This window comes from Microchirus variegatus, assembly GCF_963457635.1.
Source record: "Microchirus variegatus genome assembly, chromosome: 11".
NCBI lineage: Eukaryota > Metazoa > Chordata > Actinopteri > Pleuronectiformes > Soleidae > Microchirus > Microchirus variegatus.
Genome location: NC_139812.1, coordinates 14,995,983 through 15,008,323, shown reverse-complemented (window position 1 = coordinate 15,008,323; position 12,341 = coordinate 14,995,983). Strand labels below are relative to the sequence as shown.

Here is a 12,341-nt window from a genome sequence, read left to right as displayed (position 1 = left end):
CGTAGCTCACTCATAGCAGTAGCCCTCATGGAAACACAAAACCTGGTCCTAATGAGGCAGAATCTAATTTCTGAGCAACTGGTTAAGCTTATAGGGTTAAGACTGGAATTGTGGTTAGGGTTAGGCTTTCATTAGGTATGGTCAGTCTTGTATAAAGGACCTTAAAGAGATACTTGAGTAAAAGTACAAATATCTTACCAGAAAATGACTTTGGTAGAAGTTGAAGTCACTTTTTAAATACTATTACTTAAGTAAAACCCATAAAGTTCATGACATTTACTGTACTTAAGTATTAAAAGTAATTTTCTGATATAAAATGTACTTGACGTGACGTAAAAGTATTAAAAAAGCTCATCAAGACTAGAAAAGCTCTATATAAATACAGACCATAATAATTACCAACTGTTCTTCTGAATTTCTTTGGTAGTAATGAGTAAAAAAGATAGTTTGAGGAAATGTAGTGGAGTAAAAGTTGCTAGAAATATAAATAACAAAGTAAAGTACAGATATGTGAATGTTGTTCTTAACCCTTAATAGTTCCTGGGGCAATTTCCTGTCATTCCGTTGTTAATTGTTCAGCCATTTTGTCTGTGTTGAATGAATATAGCTCAAATTGTCCAGCGGATATTAATTTTTGGTAAACTTTAGAACGGTCTTCTCAGTTTTTTAAATTTGACTAAAATGGCTAAGCTACACAAAAAACTTCCCAATTTGTTCCTTTGCGGCAGAAAACGCCACCTTCCCAAAAACCGCTGTAAAAACATTATAGATTCATATTTGTTCCCACTTTAAACGAGTCAATCTTTTAAAGCTACTTCAGCCTGAAATATACATATGAAAAATAAATCATATTTTTGACATTTTAACCCTTTAAAGGCCAGTTTGTTCTCACAACGCCACTGTTTTTCTATTAAAAAAAACTACAATAATTTACATAAAATACAATTCAAGGAGTATTTGGTGTTATCATTATCAGGCCCTAAGATAGGTCAATGATTGGCAGCAACAGTGATTTTGATTGCATTGGTAGTTTATCTGCAGTGCCAGATTTAAAACAAACCTAATTTGTTCCTAAGGACAGAAAACGTCCATTTGGAAACCATTGAAAATCCTATTTTTGATCACATTTATCTTAAATACAGACAACACTGGTTATGGTTAAGGTTGGGGACAACACTGTGCAGTGTCCCCTGAGTGTGTGTGTGTGTGTGAGGTCTGAGGCACTTCAGAGGCACAACACCACTGCCCTGGCAGGTCTGGAAACAGGCCAAGGTCCCATCAGAGCACGGACGTCACAGCATGGACCACTTACCAGCAACAGAGCCTCACGGCGGGTTTGATTAAAACATTATGTAAAGGACAGTATCGCGGAGCACTGTACCGTACACTAATCACTTGAGGCATGTCGCTGTGGCGATCAGGGTCCACTCCAGCTGGAATAATGAGGGACATGCTGAGGGTAAGCACGCTTTCCATCCGGAGCTGTTCGACGCTCAGTCAGCCGTCCAAACTCTTTGGGTCAGACGTCAACTGTCAGACACATTTCGATGACATTCGAATATAGGATGTTTCTAGTCTTGAGTGTATATACTGTCCTCTTGACCAACAGTTTGGTCCATTATATAATATTTTCAAATGAAAACAAAGACAAGAGGACAAAAGACAAGAAGAAGGCAGTAATGTAACATTATAGGGAGAAGAACAAGGAAGTGATCCGTGAACAACACTTTGAAAAGCCATCAATACAATATTTCTGATTAAAAGTTGATGAGATAGACAAACAAATTGTTTGTGACACCAGTTTCACACACCTACGGTCCAACATCAGTCAAATCTTAGGTTGTATCTCGTCATAAAGTCACAGACAGACACTAAGTGATTTTAATGGATCATACAGACCCATAGATTTGGAACCACTTAGGAGGAACTGTTCCATCTGTCAGAGATCCAAAGACCTCTTGCACCACCCTCAGGCCAAAAACAACCTCTAAACTTAAAAAAAAAATTGGAGACATAACAAACAGTTTGTTCTGGAATTTACACATCTATGCGTCCAAGGGGAGAAATCCTTGTGATTGTAGTGGCTCTTATAACAGGACCCTAAAGACCCCAGGTTTTAACGCCAATAGTAGTGTGTGATGTAATAGGAATTGCAGCCATGTTCTGGTTTCCTTGCTCCATCTAACGAGGAAATAATTCAAACAGAATCGTTTTGGTTTGTGGACAAAACAAGACAATAGAGATTTACAACATTTGGAAATTTAAGTTCATATTTATCTAACTTCAGTGCAGTGAAGATGAGCAACAACAGAGCAAAACCACGTTGGGTTCTAGTCCTGACAAACAAGACAACAAACTAAATTTCTGAACTGAACAACTGTGGATTGTGTGACGAAAATTGATTTTTGCTGAAGCTGCAGATGGTCGAATCAGAAATGCAGGCCAGGCTGCTGTTTCTGCTGCTGCTGCTGCTGCTGGAGAATGTTTCCTTGGCACATTTTCAACTCCTTCATAACAATCGTGGTTTGAATCTCTCCTCACTCTGAGGATACTCGTGTCCCTTTATAGCCACATTAAACGGTTTCCAGTATCTACTTCCAGGATAACAAATGTTTTCTAGAGTAGTGTAGTGAGTTCAGTGGACTGTAGTGACCTCCACTCAACAGATGTGAATCCAGTGTAAAACTTGTGCGATTAGTTTTTTTTTTTTTTTTTGTGCAGACTGATAAAGCTGCAGCACAAATGATATAAAAGATCAAAGGAAAGTTTCTAAAGTGATATGGAATCACAATGAACAAGTGAAAGTAGGTGTCAGTATAAATGGAGGCTGTGTACAGTTATTACAATGGTGTTCAACCTCTCAACCTCCCTACAGTGTCTCTATGCTACTACGGTTTAACAGTGCCACCTTGTGGCTATCATGTGAACTTTGCATTGTGGTTTCTGAACAGTTTTTATGAAATTCAAGTAAGTAAGTTAAATAGAAGTTGTTCTTATACAATTTGTACAATTGCAGCGTAGATGCAAAGTGAGTTAATCCAGTAACGTGACTGTTAATATCTATACATTTATACATAGATAATGGGAACACTTTCTGGTTAATGTTATATTTGCTGTGGGACCAGAGACACATTCACTGTGACTTGGTGTCTGTGTGTTTTTGTTCTTTAAAATGTACAGCAGCCTGATAATCTAACTACATATTCCATGTTTATTGTTCTTGTTAATTTGAATTTGAAGAAAAAAGGGCCAGGCAAAGTGAAGGAAACCTACTGGAACTAAAAAAAAAAGACTTAACATCCACTCACCAGCCTACTTTATACACTTTTAGGTGTCCTGTGTAACTCATTTTTAGTTTCAACCTGCCACCTTGTGGTCATTTTGTGCACTGAGGTTTGTGAACATGCTCTCTGTGTTTTACAGAGATAAATATAAGTTGACATAATGTACACAAAGGGTTGTGTGACAGAAGTGGCTCCCAGTGTGTTCTTCTGCTTCAGTGTGTTGTGTATTCACAGATCTTCGGCAGACCTTGGTTGTAAAAAAACAACTATTTTTTTGATTTACTATTACCTTTTTATCGCCGCTCAATGTATATTTACTCTATTTTTCCTCTTTACTGAGGTTATTACAGTTACGAAAACTTACCACATAATGAAAACTAAAATTGAAAAAAAATGTTCGTTAACTGAAATGAAAGTAATTGAAACCGAATCGTGTGTTTATAAACTTGTAAGCGTAGATAAAATGTGCCTAGTGTTCATCTTTGTAAATTAATTTCATACATAATTCTTTTGGGTTCAAATGGAGTGTGTTTATTTTTTCACTGCCAGCAATTTTCATTCATTCATTCATAATAAAATGTTTTTAAGTTGTTTTTTACAGTGTGGGACATCATGCTGTGCAAGTTAATCAATGTGTTGTGTAGTTAATTGTGTTGAGTTGGTTCATCTAAGAGAATCAAACCTCTAGTCTAGTCTAGTTTTATTGGGTTTATTGTTTTTTAAAATTATTATTATTTTGATCATGTTTTTCCTCAGATTGAGCTCCTGGCTTACAAACAATGTGATGCGTCTCATGAGGGTTATTTATTATTATTATCATCATCATTATTATTATGTTGTTGTGTTTATGTGTGTCTTTAGTCTATTGGTCATATATATATATATATATATATATATATATATATATATATATATATATAGACACACATATATATATATATATATATATATATTTTTATATATATTAAAAAAACAGCGGCAACAGCGTACTGTTCCCAACCCATTTGCCTTACAGCCCCTTAAAACAAAGTGACACAGCATATATCTGTGACATTAGTCTATGAATAATCCCTTTAAAAGACAAAGCTATGCCGTATTGTATGCCGTATGTATATATATGTATATATATATATATATATATATATATATATATATATTTTTTTTTTTAACCAAACTATTATACTGTATATATATATAATATTATGCACATTTTCTTGTAGAATTTTATATTTGATTCAGGGATGATTTTTGATTTTTGTCCTAATACATTTTTAAAATGGTGGGTTTTAATGACACTTATACTTATGATCACCTTTTTGAATCTTGCACCTGTCAAATACTCAAAACTAACCCTAAAACGAATAAAAACTAAACCAAAACTAAGCATTTACAAAGAATAATAACTAGCAAACTTGTTCTTAAAACTAATACAACTAACTCATTTAGAAAAAAAAAGGCTCATTAATAAGTAGTTGAACAGGCTATTTTGTGTGAGGATTATGTGCCTGCATTCATTTTTATTTTGGAAATAAAAGGCCTTTAGAGAGTGTCGTGCATTATCCAGGAGGGAAGTCCTGTGTCTGACAGCTTCCTTCCTGGTGTGTGGTGCTCGGACGGCAGCGTCTCAGTGTGAGGAGAGATAAATGAATCACACACAGGTCAAAGGTGAACTACAGTGACCTCCATTCTTGGCCTTCCTCATGTTCACATGCCCCAGTGCTGCTGTGAAACAAACAAAACCAACCAGTAAAAAAAACACCACTGAGGTTAGTTGAGGGTTTTTTGTTGTTGTTGTTTTTTTATCCTGAAGAACTCTTGCTTTGAATTCAAGGGGAAACTCCTGTGATTTTGCACTCCAAGATCGGATCATTTTACTGGTCACAGAGCAGTCGGCCTCAGACGACTGTGCGATGTTTTCTGTAGCAACATATAATTATTTGGGCTTGGTCATGAGACTTCAATTTCTTATAGAAAAGCCAGCATTAAAAAATAAGTAATTGAAAGCTGGAAGACATTGGGCAGAGAAAGACTATGAAAGACTGATGTTAAACCTCTGAAGCTTAACATTAATGTGATAATCTAGACCTGTGCTTTTCTTACAGTACAGTGCCCACAGTGGTCATTCTCTGGTACAACAGCCTGACTGTTCTATGATATTTTAAAATGTGTCACTTGCTAAAAAGTAAAGTAACCACTTTATCTTTCACATTAGGGTCACGGGGTCACTGGAGCCCAATCCCAGCTGAAATAGGACGAAAATGACTGTGGATTATCATAGGTGTCTCGGTGTCCAATGAATCTATGCATGTTTTTGGACAGTGGGAGGAAACTGGAGTATCTTTTTGCTCTTAGGTTATGGTTCTCCTTACTGTGTTCCGTGTACCACCAGTGGTACGCGAGCCTCCTCTGGTGGTACTTGGAGGAAAATCGGAAATACTGTTCGACTGTATGTACCAGGGCATGTGATCGGAGTGGAGCTGAGGAATTTTAAAGAATAATCAGAATCGCCTTATCTCTGGCTCCATCTTAATCTAATTTCACTATACCATTGTGTGAAGTATAAGTGAGGAGGATGAGGAGGATGATAAGAGAGCAAATTATCTTAATCGGGAATAAATCTGCCTCCTGTGCAAAGTCTGTAGAATGACTTCCCTTGGCCTAATGGTGTTACTTTGAGAGCTCGATATTTTCTTAAGTGGTACTTAGTGGTATAAAAAGTCTGCGAAACACTGCTCTAAGACAAGAGCTCTATAGCTACTACTCAAAAATACTACTAGAATCAACCGTATCCATCCATCTACCGCTATATCCTCCACATAAGGGTTGCTGGTGCCAATTCCAGCTGACATAGGGTGAAAGGCGGGGGGACACCCTGGACAGGTCACCAGGGCCACATATAGAGACACACACTCAAACCTACTGTCAATTTAAAGTGTCCTATTTATCCCCTGTCCTTATTAATCCCCAAATCTGCATCTCTGTTTTTTGGACTGTGGGAGGCAAAACCAGGGAACCAGGAGAAAACCCCCACAGATCAACCCCTTTGATAACAAATGAATAATGTGTAATAAATCAATATCATCATTACCATCTAACAGCTCTGAGCTGCTCTCTCAGGATCACCAGCACTGGTGGGAAGCCCCATGACAGGGTTAAAGGTACAGTTCTGTGCGTCAGCTGATGCGTAGTGAGTGTTGGAGGGGGGCGGGAGGAGCTCAGCTACCCGGCTGCAGACTTCAGCAGCCTCCTGCCTCCTCCTGCCTCCTCCTGCCCCGCTGCTAATGCCGCTGCTGCCGCCGCCTCTGATAGACAGACTTCAGGCTTCATTCTCCACCGTCTGTCTCCGCCCGGCTCTGCAACAGGAAGTCCGCCTCGTTCCTCTTCTCTACTCACTCCTCTTAACGACTTTTTCCGGCGTTTTTTTTTTGCACGCCTCCCGTGAGAGACGTCCGCGGTGAAGCTTCGCGAGTCTCTGCCCCCCCTCCTCCTCCTCCTCCTCCTCCTGCTCCTGCTCCCTTTGGCCGGGGCAGAGCAGGTCATGGAGGCCCTGGTGCTGGAGGAGAAGAAGGACTCGTCCCCCACGGACAGGTTCCTGCCTCTGCCCACCCTGAGCCCGGCCGTGCCTCCATACGTCACCCTGGGCCTGACGGTGGTGTACACCGTCTTCTACTCCCTCCTCTTCATCTTCGTCTACGTCCAACTGTGGCTCATCCTGCGGTACCGACACAAGCGCCTGAGCTACCAGACCGTGTTCCTGTTCCTGTGCCTGCTGTGGTCGGCGCTGCGCACCGTGCTCTTCTCCTTCTACTTCAATAACTTTGTCACGGCCAACACTCTGAGGCCTTTCCCCTTCTGGCTGCTCTACTGCTTCCCTGTCTGCCTCCAGTTCTTCACTCTGAGCCTCATGAACCTTTACTTTGCTCAGGTGAGTTCACGCACCTGTCACTCAGCTATACGTCACGTGCTCAAGTATCCCTTTAAGGTCCTTGAAGGGACACTTGGGATACACATGGATGATACTCCATCCTACATGTGATGATGGAGTGTGAAAGAAATAATCAGAAAACGTGTTTTAATTATTTTTAAGAACAAACAACTGATTATTATTGTTATCAAAATAGTTGATGATTAATTTTGTAATGATTAACCCTTTAAGGTACTCCCCAAGAAAAAAAGCAAAGGAAAAAATATTTCTTTGCATTTTTTATTATTTTATTTTATGTAACAACAATCAATATATATATATATTTTAAATTAGACCCTACAGTATTTCAGATACCGGCCTCTACCAAACGGTTGAGACGTCTGTTGATATTAAACCTGGTTTTCATAATTCATAACAATTCATATTAAGTGTTAGTGAGTTCAGCTTGATGCATTTTTCAATGAGATATAGTGACTTAAAGTGTGGTCGACCAAATGGTTGAGTAGTCCTTTAAAGGGTTAATAATCGATGAATGTGTGCATGGATATCTCAAACACATGTGACTTGTGATAACGTGAATAGATACTTACATATTTGGTGTTATTGAGCTCCAGTGTTCACATAGACCCTGAGAATATGTAAAATACTAAATAGGAAAAATTAAATACATTATTACTATAACAACAACATGGTTTTATTTAAAGGTGCTATATGTAAGACCATGACCACGGCGTGTCATCAGAGATGGAGGAAACACCTGTGTGTTCACCCTACACACACACACTTGTTTGTTGTTGTATCTAAGGGAGGACACGTCATGGCAACCAAAACATTCATCCCAAGTCCAACATGTATTCTTAACTCTACAAAGTGACCTCCAAACGTTGAATGCATCACTGCAGCAAAGAGCAGTTTTTAACTGTCTTGTCTTTTACATTGTCTCTTATTCCCTTGTATTGTTTTATAACCACCTCGTATTCCATTTTTATCTTATTCCATAAAGTTTTTATAAAGTTCTATTCTATTCTATTCTACCCCATAACCCTCACCTTACCCATCACAACTTAATGCCTAAACCCTTATCCTAACCCTAACTCTAAAACCATGTCTTAAACTCTGAAAAAGCACTATCAAATTGTGGGCCCCAGATCAAAAAATGTCCTCACAAAGATAGGTTTTTAAATTTTTTTGGGCCTCACAAAGATATAAATGCAAGTACACACACACATTCCTGGCCTGCAAACTGTGTTCATGTTTTGTTTTGTTCTGCTCCACCTCCTGTCCAATAGCTCGTAGCACTTGAACACACCTGGTGCCAGCAGAGCGAGCAGAGAGTGCCGCTAGCTGCTAAGTGTTTTAATTTACTGGAGAAGAAAAGCCAGAACCTGAATTGGAGAAAGGCCACGTTAAGGAGGCGCTATAGACGTGGAAAAACGGCGTGAATGAAACCAAACTGAGTAGAGTCGAGCCGTGACGTGCTAGAACTGTATGTTTTCAACTGCAGTAACCATTCAAAATACTAAAGGTTGCTAGTTAAAAAAGAATTGAACATTTTAAAGGTCCATTTAGTTGGGTTTTTTGGCATAAATTGAACATACTATCCATAACTATATTCATATAACTATAATCACATTCAAAAACTTGTTTTTTGTAGCGTATGTTTCTTAGCTAGCTTATGTTTTTCTGCTTATGTTAGCTAATCTTTAATACAGGGGTCTCAAACTCAAATGACCTGGGGGCCAATGCGCATCTATTGTGGTCAAGAGGGGGCCGGCCTAGAGAACAAAAAGTGGGGAAATTTTTTTATTTTAAATTACATAAATAATAGTGTGGACAACTGTAATTAAAATTCGTACCAGGAGCCGTTTCGGCCGTTGCCATTTGTGGCTCGGGCCCTAACAAGTGTATTTATATATGTAATTGAATGTTGAATGGGATAATTATGACCCATGTTTATTATGTTATAATAAACATTGCTAGCAAACATATATTATATTCTATCACCTCGCTGGCAGCTGTGCCTCAGATACACACTGTGTTTAAAAGATGGTGAGGTCACGGGCCATGTTTTTATTATAACATGATATTAAGTGGGGGGCCACATGTAATGGATTGGGGGGTCGCATGTGGCCCCCGGTCCGCCAGTTTGAGACCCCTGCTTTAATACAAAATATAGATAAGCGATGCTTTACAGAGGCTGTTGTCTCGTGCTGCCATGTTTCTACAGTAGCCTGTAAAGGACAAACCAGCCACAGTTTGTGTTTTTTACCTATTGAAGTAGAACAACATCTTCTGTTCACTGTTTGTTGTCACTAATTCTTATACACAGGACATTTAATGGCTCCCATACCCAAATACATACATCCCAAAATACATTGTCCCTTCAAGATATCTTAAATGAAGTTTCAGATCGTCAGAATTAAGTTTTAGACATCTACAAACTGGAATTAGAGATATCTAAAATGACAAACGTCATACACATGATTGGCCAAATTGATTGTCATTCTCATCGAAGTTGCAGATAATCTGTAACTGTAGTTTTGACTGGAATGACGTCACAGATATCTGTAGTGGTAGTTAAAGATTGGCAAACTTAGTGATTAAATGTTAAAAAAGTATTGTGTAAGACTATCATGACCAGCTAGTTTTACTTTATTTACAGTGTTATGTCTATTTTGTACAAAATTAGCTGAACCATTTGGTGCTGATTTGTGTCGCAGTTAACTGAGAGTATCATGTACGTGTGTGTTTGTGCGCGTGCTAAGCGACTCGTGTCATGCTCAAAACTCAGCTGTTTTCTCAATGGTTCCTGTTTCAAAGCTTCGTTCTATTTTCCCAGAAGAGCAGAAAAACAGAAGTGAAAGTGAGCTTCCAGTAAAGTGTGAACGTCATTTGCATGATACACCTTTTTTTATGTTCACAGGTTGTTTTTAAGGCAAAGTCAAAATATGCACCAGAGCTTTTAAGATACAGGTAAGACCTGTTTTTTTTTTCAAAACTTGTGATTAGTATTTGTTAGATTAAACTCTATTAAGTGATATTCTTTCTTTTCTTTGCTGACTCACAGGCTGCCACTGTATCTGCTCTTCCTCTTCATCAGTCTGGTGTTTTTAGTTGTGAATTTAGCGTGCGCCCTGCTGGTGAGGATGTCCACCACAGAAACCCACACCATTGTGCTCGTGAGGGTTGCAATCAATGACACACTTTTTGTCCTGTGTGCCGTCTCCCTCTCAGTGTGTCTGTACAAAATCGCTAAGATGTCCCTGGCCAACATTTACCTGGAATCTAAGGTGAGGAAAAACACAAAACAAGACAAACAGATCCATTAAAAAACACAGGGGAAAAGCCAGTTTAAAATAATAGATAACAGGATTAACATCACTGAGTCGTTAGGCTATACATTCTGCCGTAATAACAGTGGAGTGACTTTGACAGCCATCTTGTCACCAGCATCGAGATGTATTACACGCTGCATGAAGCACCCTCGTGTGAAGACGCACCTCTCCTTGTGATCTGTGTCGCGTACATAGCGAGCGTTCCCTAGCAACCTTGTCGTGTTGTGCCAAACTGGTTTGTGCTGTGCTGTGATAAAAGCCTTTAAGTAGCTCAGTGTTCTCCCCATTATGTTCTGCTGTTTCTGCACAGATCAGTTAAATGTTAAATTACCTAGCTTTTTTTTTTTTTTTTTTTTAAACTGTCTCACAAATGAAATGACTCTTAACTGTACAGGGGACATCAGTGTGCCAGGTGACGGTTATCTGTGCCATCGTCATCCTCCTGTATTCATCCAGAGCCTGCTACAACCTGGTGGTCCTGGGACTCTCGAACAAGAGCATCAACTCCTTTGACTACGACTGGTACAACGTCTCAGACCAGGTGAACCAGCAAAGACGGCATCAATACACTTCGTCTATACCTCAGTCTTCATAGTTGGGTGTTTTATTAACACACTAACATGGTGTGATGCGTTTTTTCTTTTCAGGCAGATTTGCAGTCGACTCTGGGCGACACTGGCTATGTCGTCTTCGGAGTGATCTTGTTCGTGTGGGAGCTGCTCCCCACGTCTCTCGTGGTCTTCTTCTTCAGAGTGAGACAACCTAACCTCCACGGGGTGAGTTTGCGATGAAAGAGACGCCTTAATCTCAAGTTTCAAGTGAAATACGGCATAGCTTTGTCTTTTAAAGGGATTATTCAAAGACTAATGTCACAGATATATGCTGTGTCACTTTGTTTTACACACGTATATATATATATATATATATATACACACACACATAAATATTTATATATATATATACACACATACATGCATGTATAAAATAAAAAATTATTTGTTGTTTTTGTTGGGCTTGTCCTGCAGAGTGGCTCTGGGCTTCCCGGTCATGTTTTCTCCTCTCGGGCTTATTTCTTCGATAACCCGCGGCGTTACGACAGCGACGACGACCTGGCGTGGAGCGTCATGCCTCAGAACATCCAAGCCAGGTGAATTTAACACTATTGGGGGTAACAGACAGAGACGTCTTTGTTTTTTTTGTGTTTTACGACAGCATCAATAATAATAATTTCATCTCCGTCTTCTACTACCTTATTTGCCTCTTCTTTTTCATCAAATAGCAGTTTAATCCAATGTTGACAGTAATTGATACTAGTTTGTCTTTTATTTATTGCTCAGTCTGGCTGCTGACAACTATGAATGGGGGAGCCAAAGCAGCGGCATCAGCGCCTACATCGGCGGGGACGACAGTTACCACCTCCCTCTTCCTCTTCCTCCAGAGGAGCTCAACCACTACTGACCCAAGGGGGCTCAGTGACTCCTGCTAACCTTTGTATATTTTTGCACAGTCCTCCTTATTGAGCAAAGCACGTGGTGCTGAACTTCATTCGTTGATATTCTGTCTAGAGAAGTAACAGCGTTTTTCTTTGCCATTATATGAAGGTCCACTGAAAAAGGCAATGATTTTGCACTTTGTAGAACTATACTGTATTATTTTGACTGCTCTTTAACCTTTTACTGTATAGTTTATACTGAATATTGTATTATATTTCCTGACCACTGCAATACTGTACGCGATGTTACGTCTATGAACATTTTTATTTTTTTCACACAGACCGTTTAAATAGGATAATTATAA

At 39.2% G+C, this 12,341-nt stretch overlaps 1 protein-coding gene across 1 annotated transcript; it reads left to right on the top strand.

The window, feature by feature from the left end:
• Nucleotides 1-6,822: 6,822 nt before the first annotated feature.
• gpr137ba (G protein-coupled receptor 137Ba) lies at nt 6,823-12,002 on the top strand (the record flags this gene model as incomplete). The annotated part of the gene is made up of 7 exons (XM_083897370.1): nt 6,823-7,209; nt 10,133-10,182; nt 10,277-10,499; nt 10,939-11,085; nt 11,192-11,320; nt 11,570-11,691; nt 11,882-12,002. 7 exons carry the CDS (start codon nt 6,823-6,825, stop codon nt 12,000-12,002), a joined length of 1,179 nt encoding a protein of 392 aa, XP_083753496.1.
• Between the last annotated feature and the right edge of the window lie 339 nt (nt 12,003-12,341).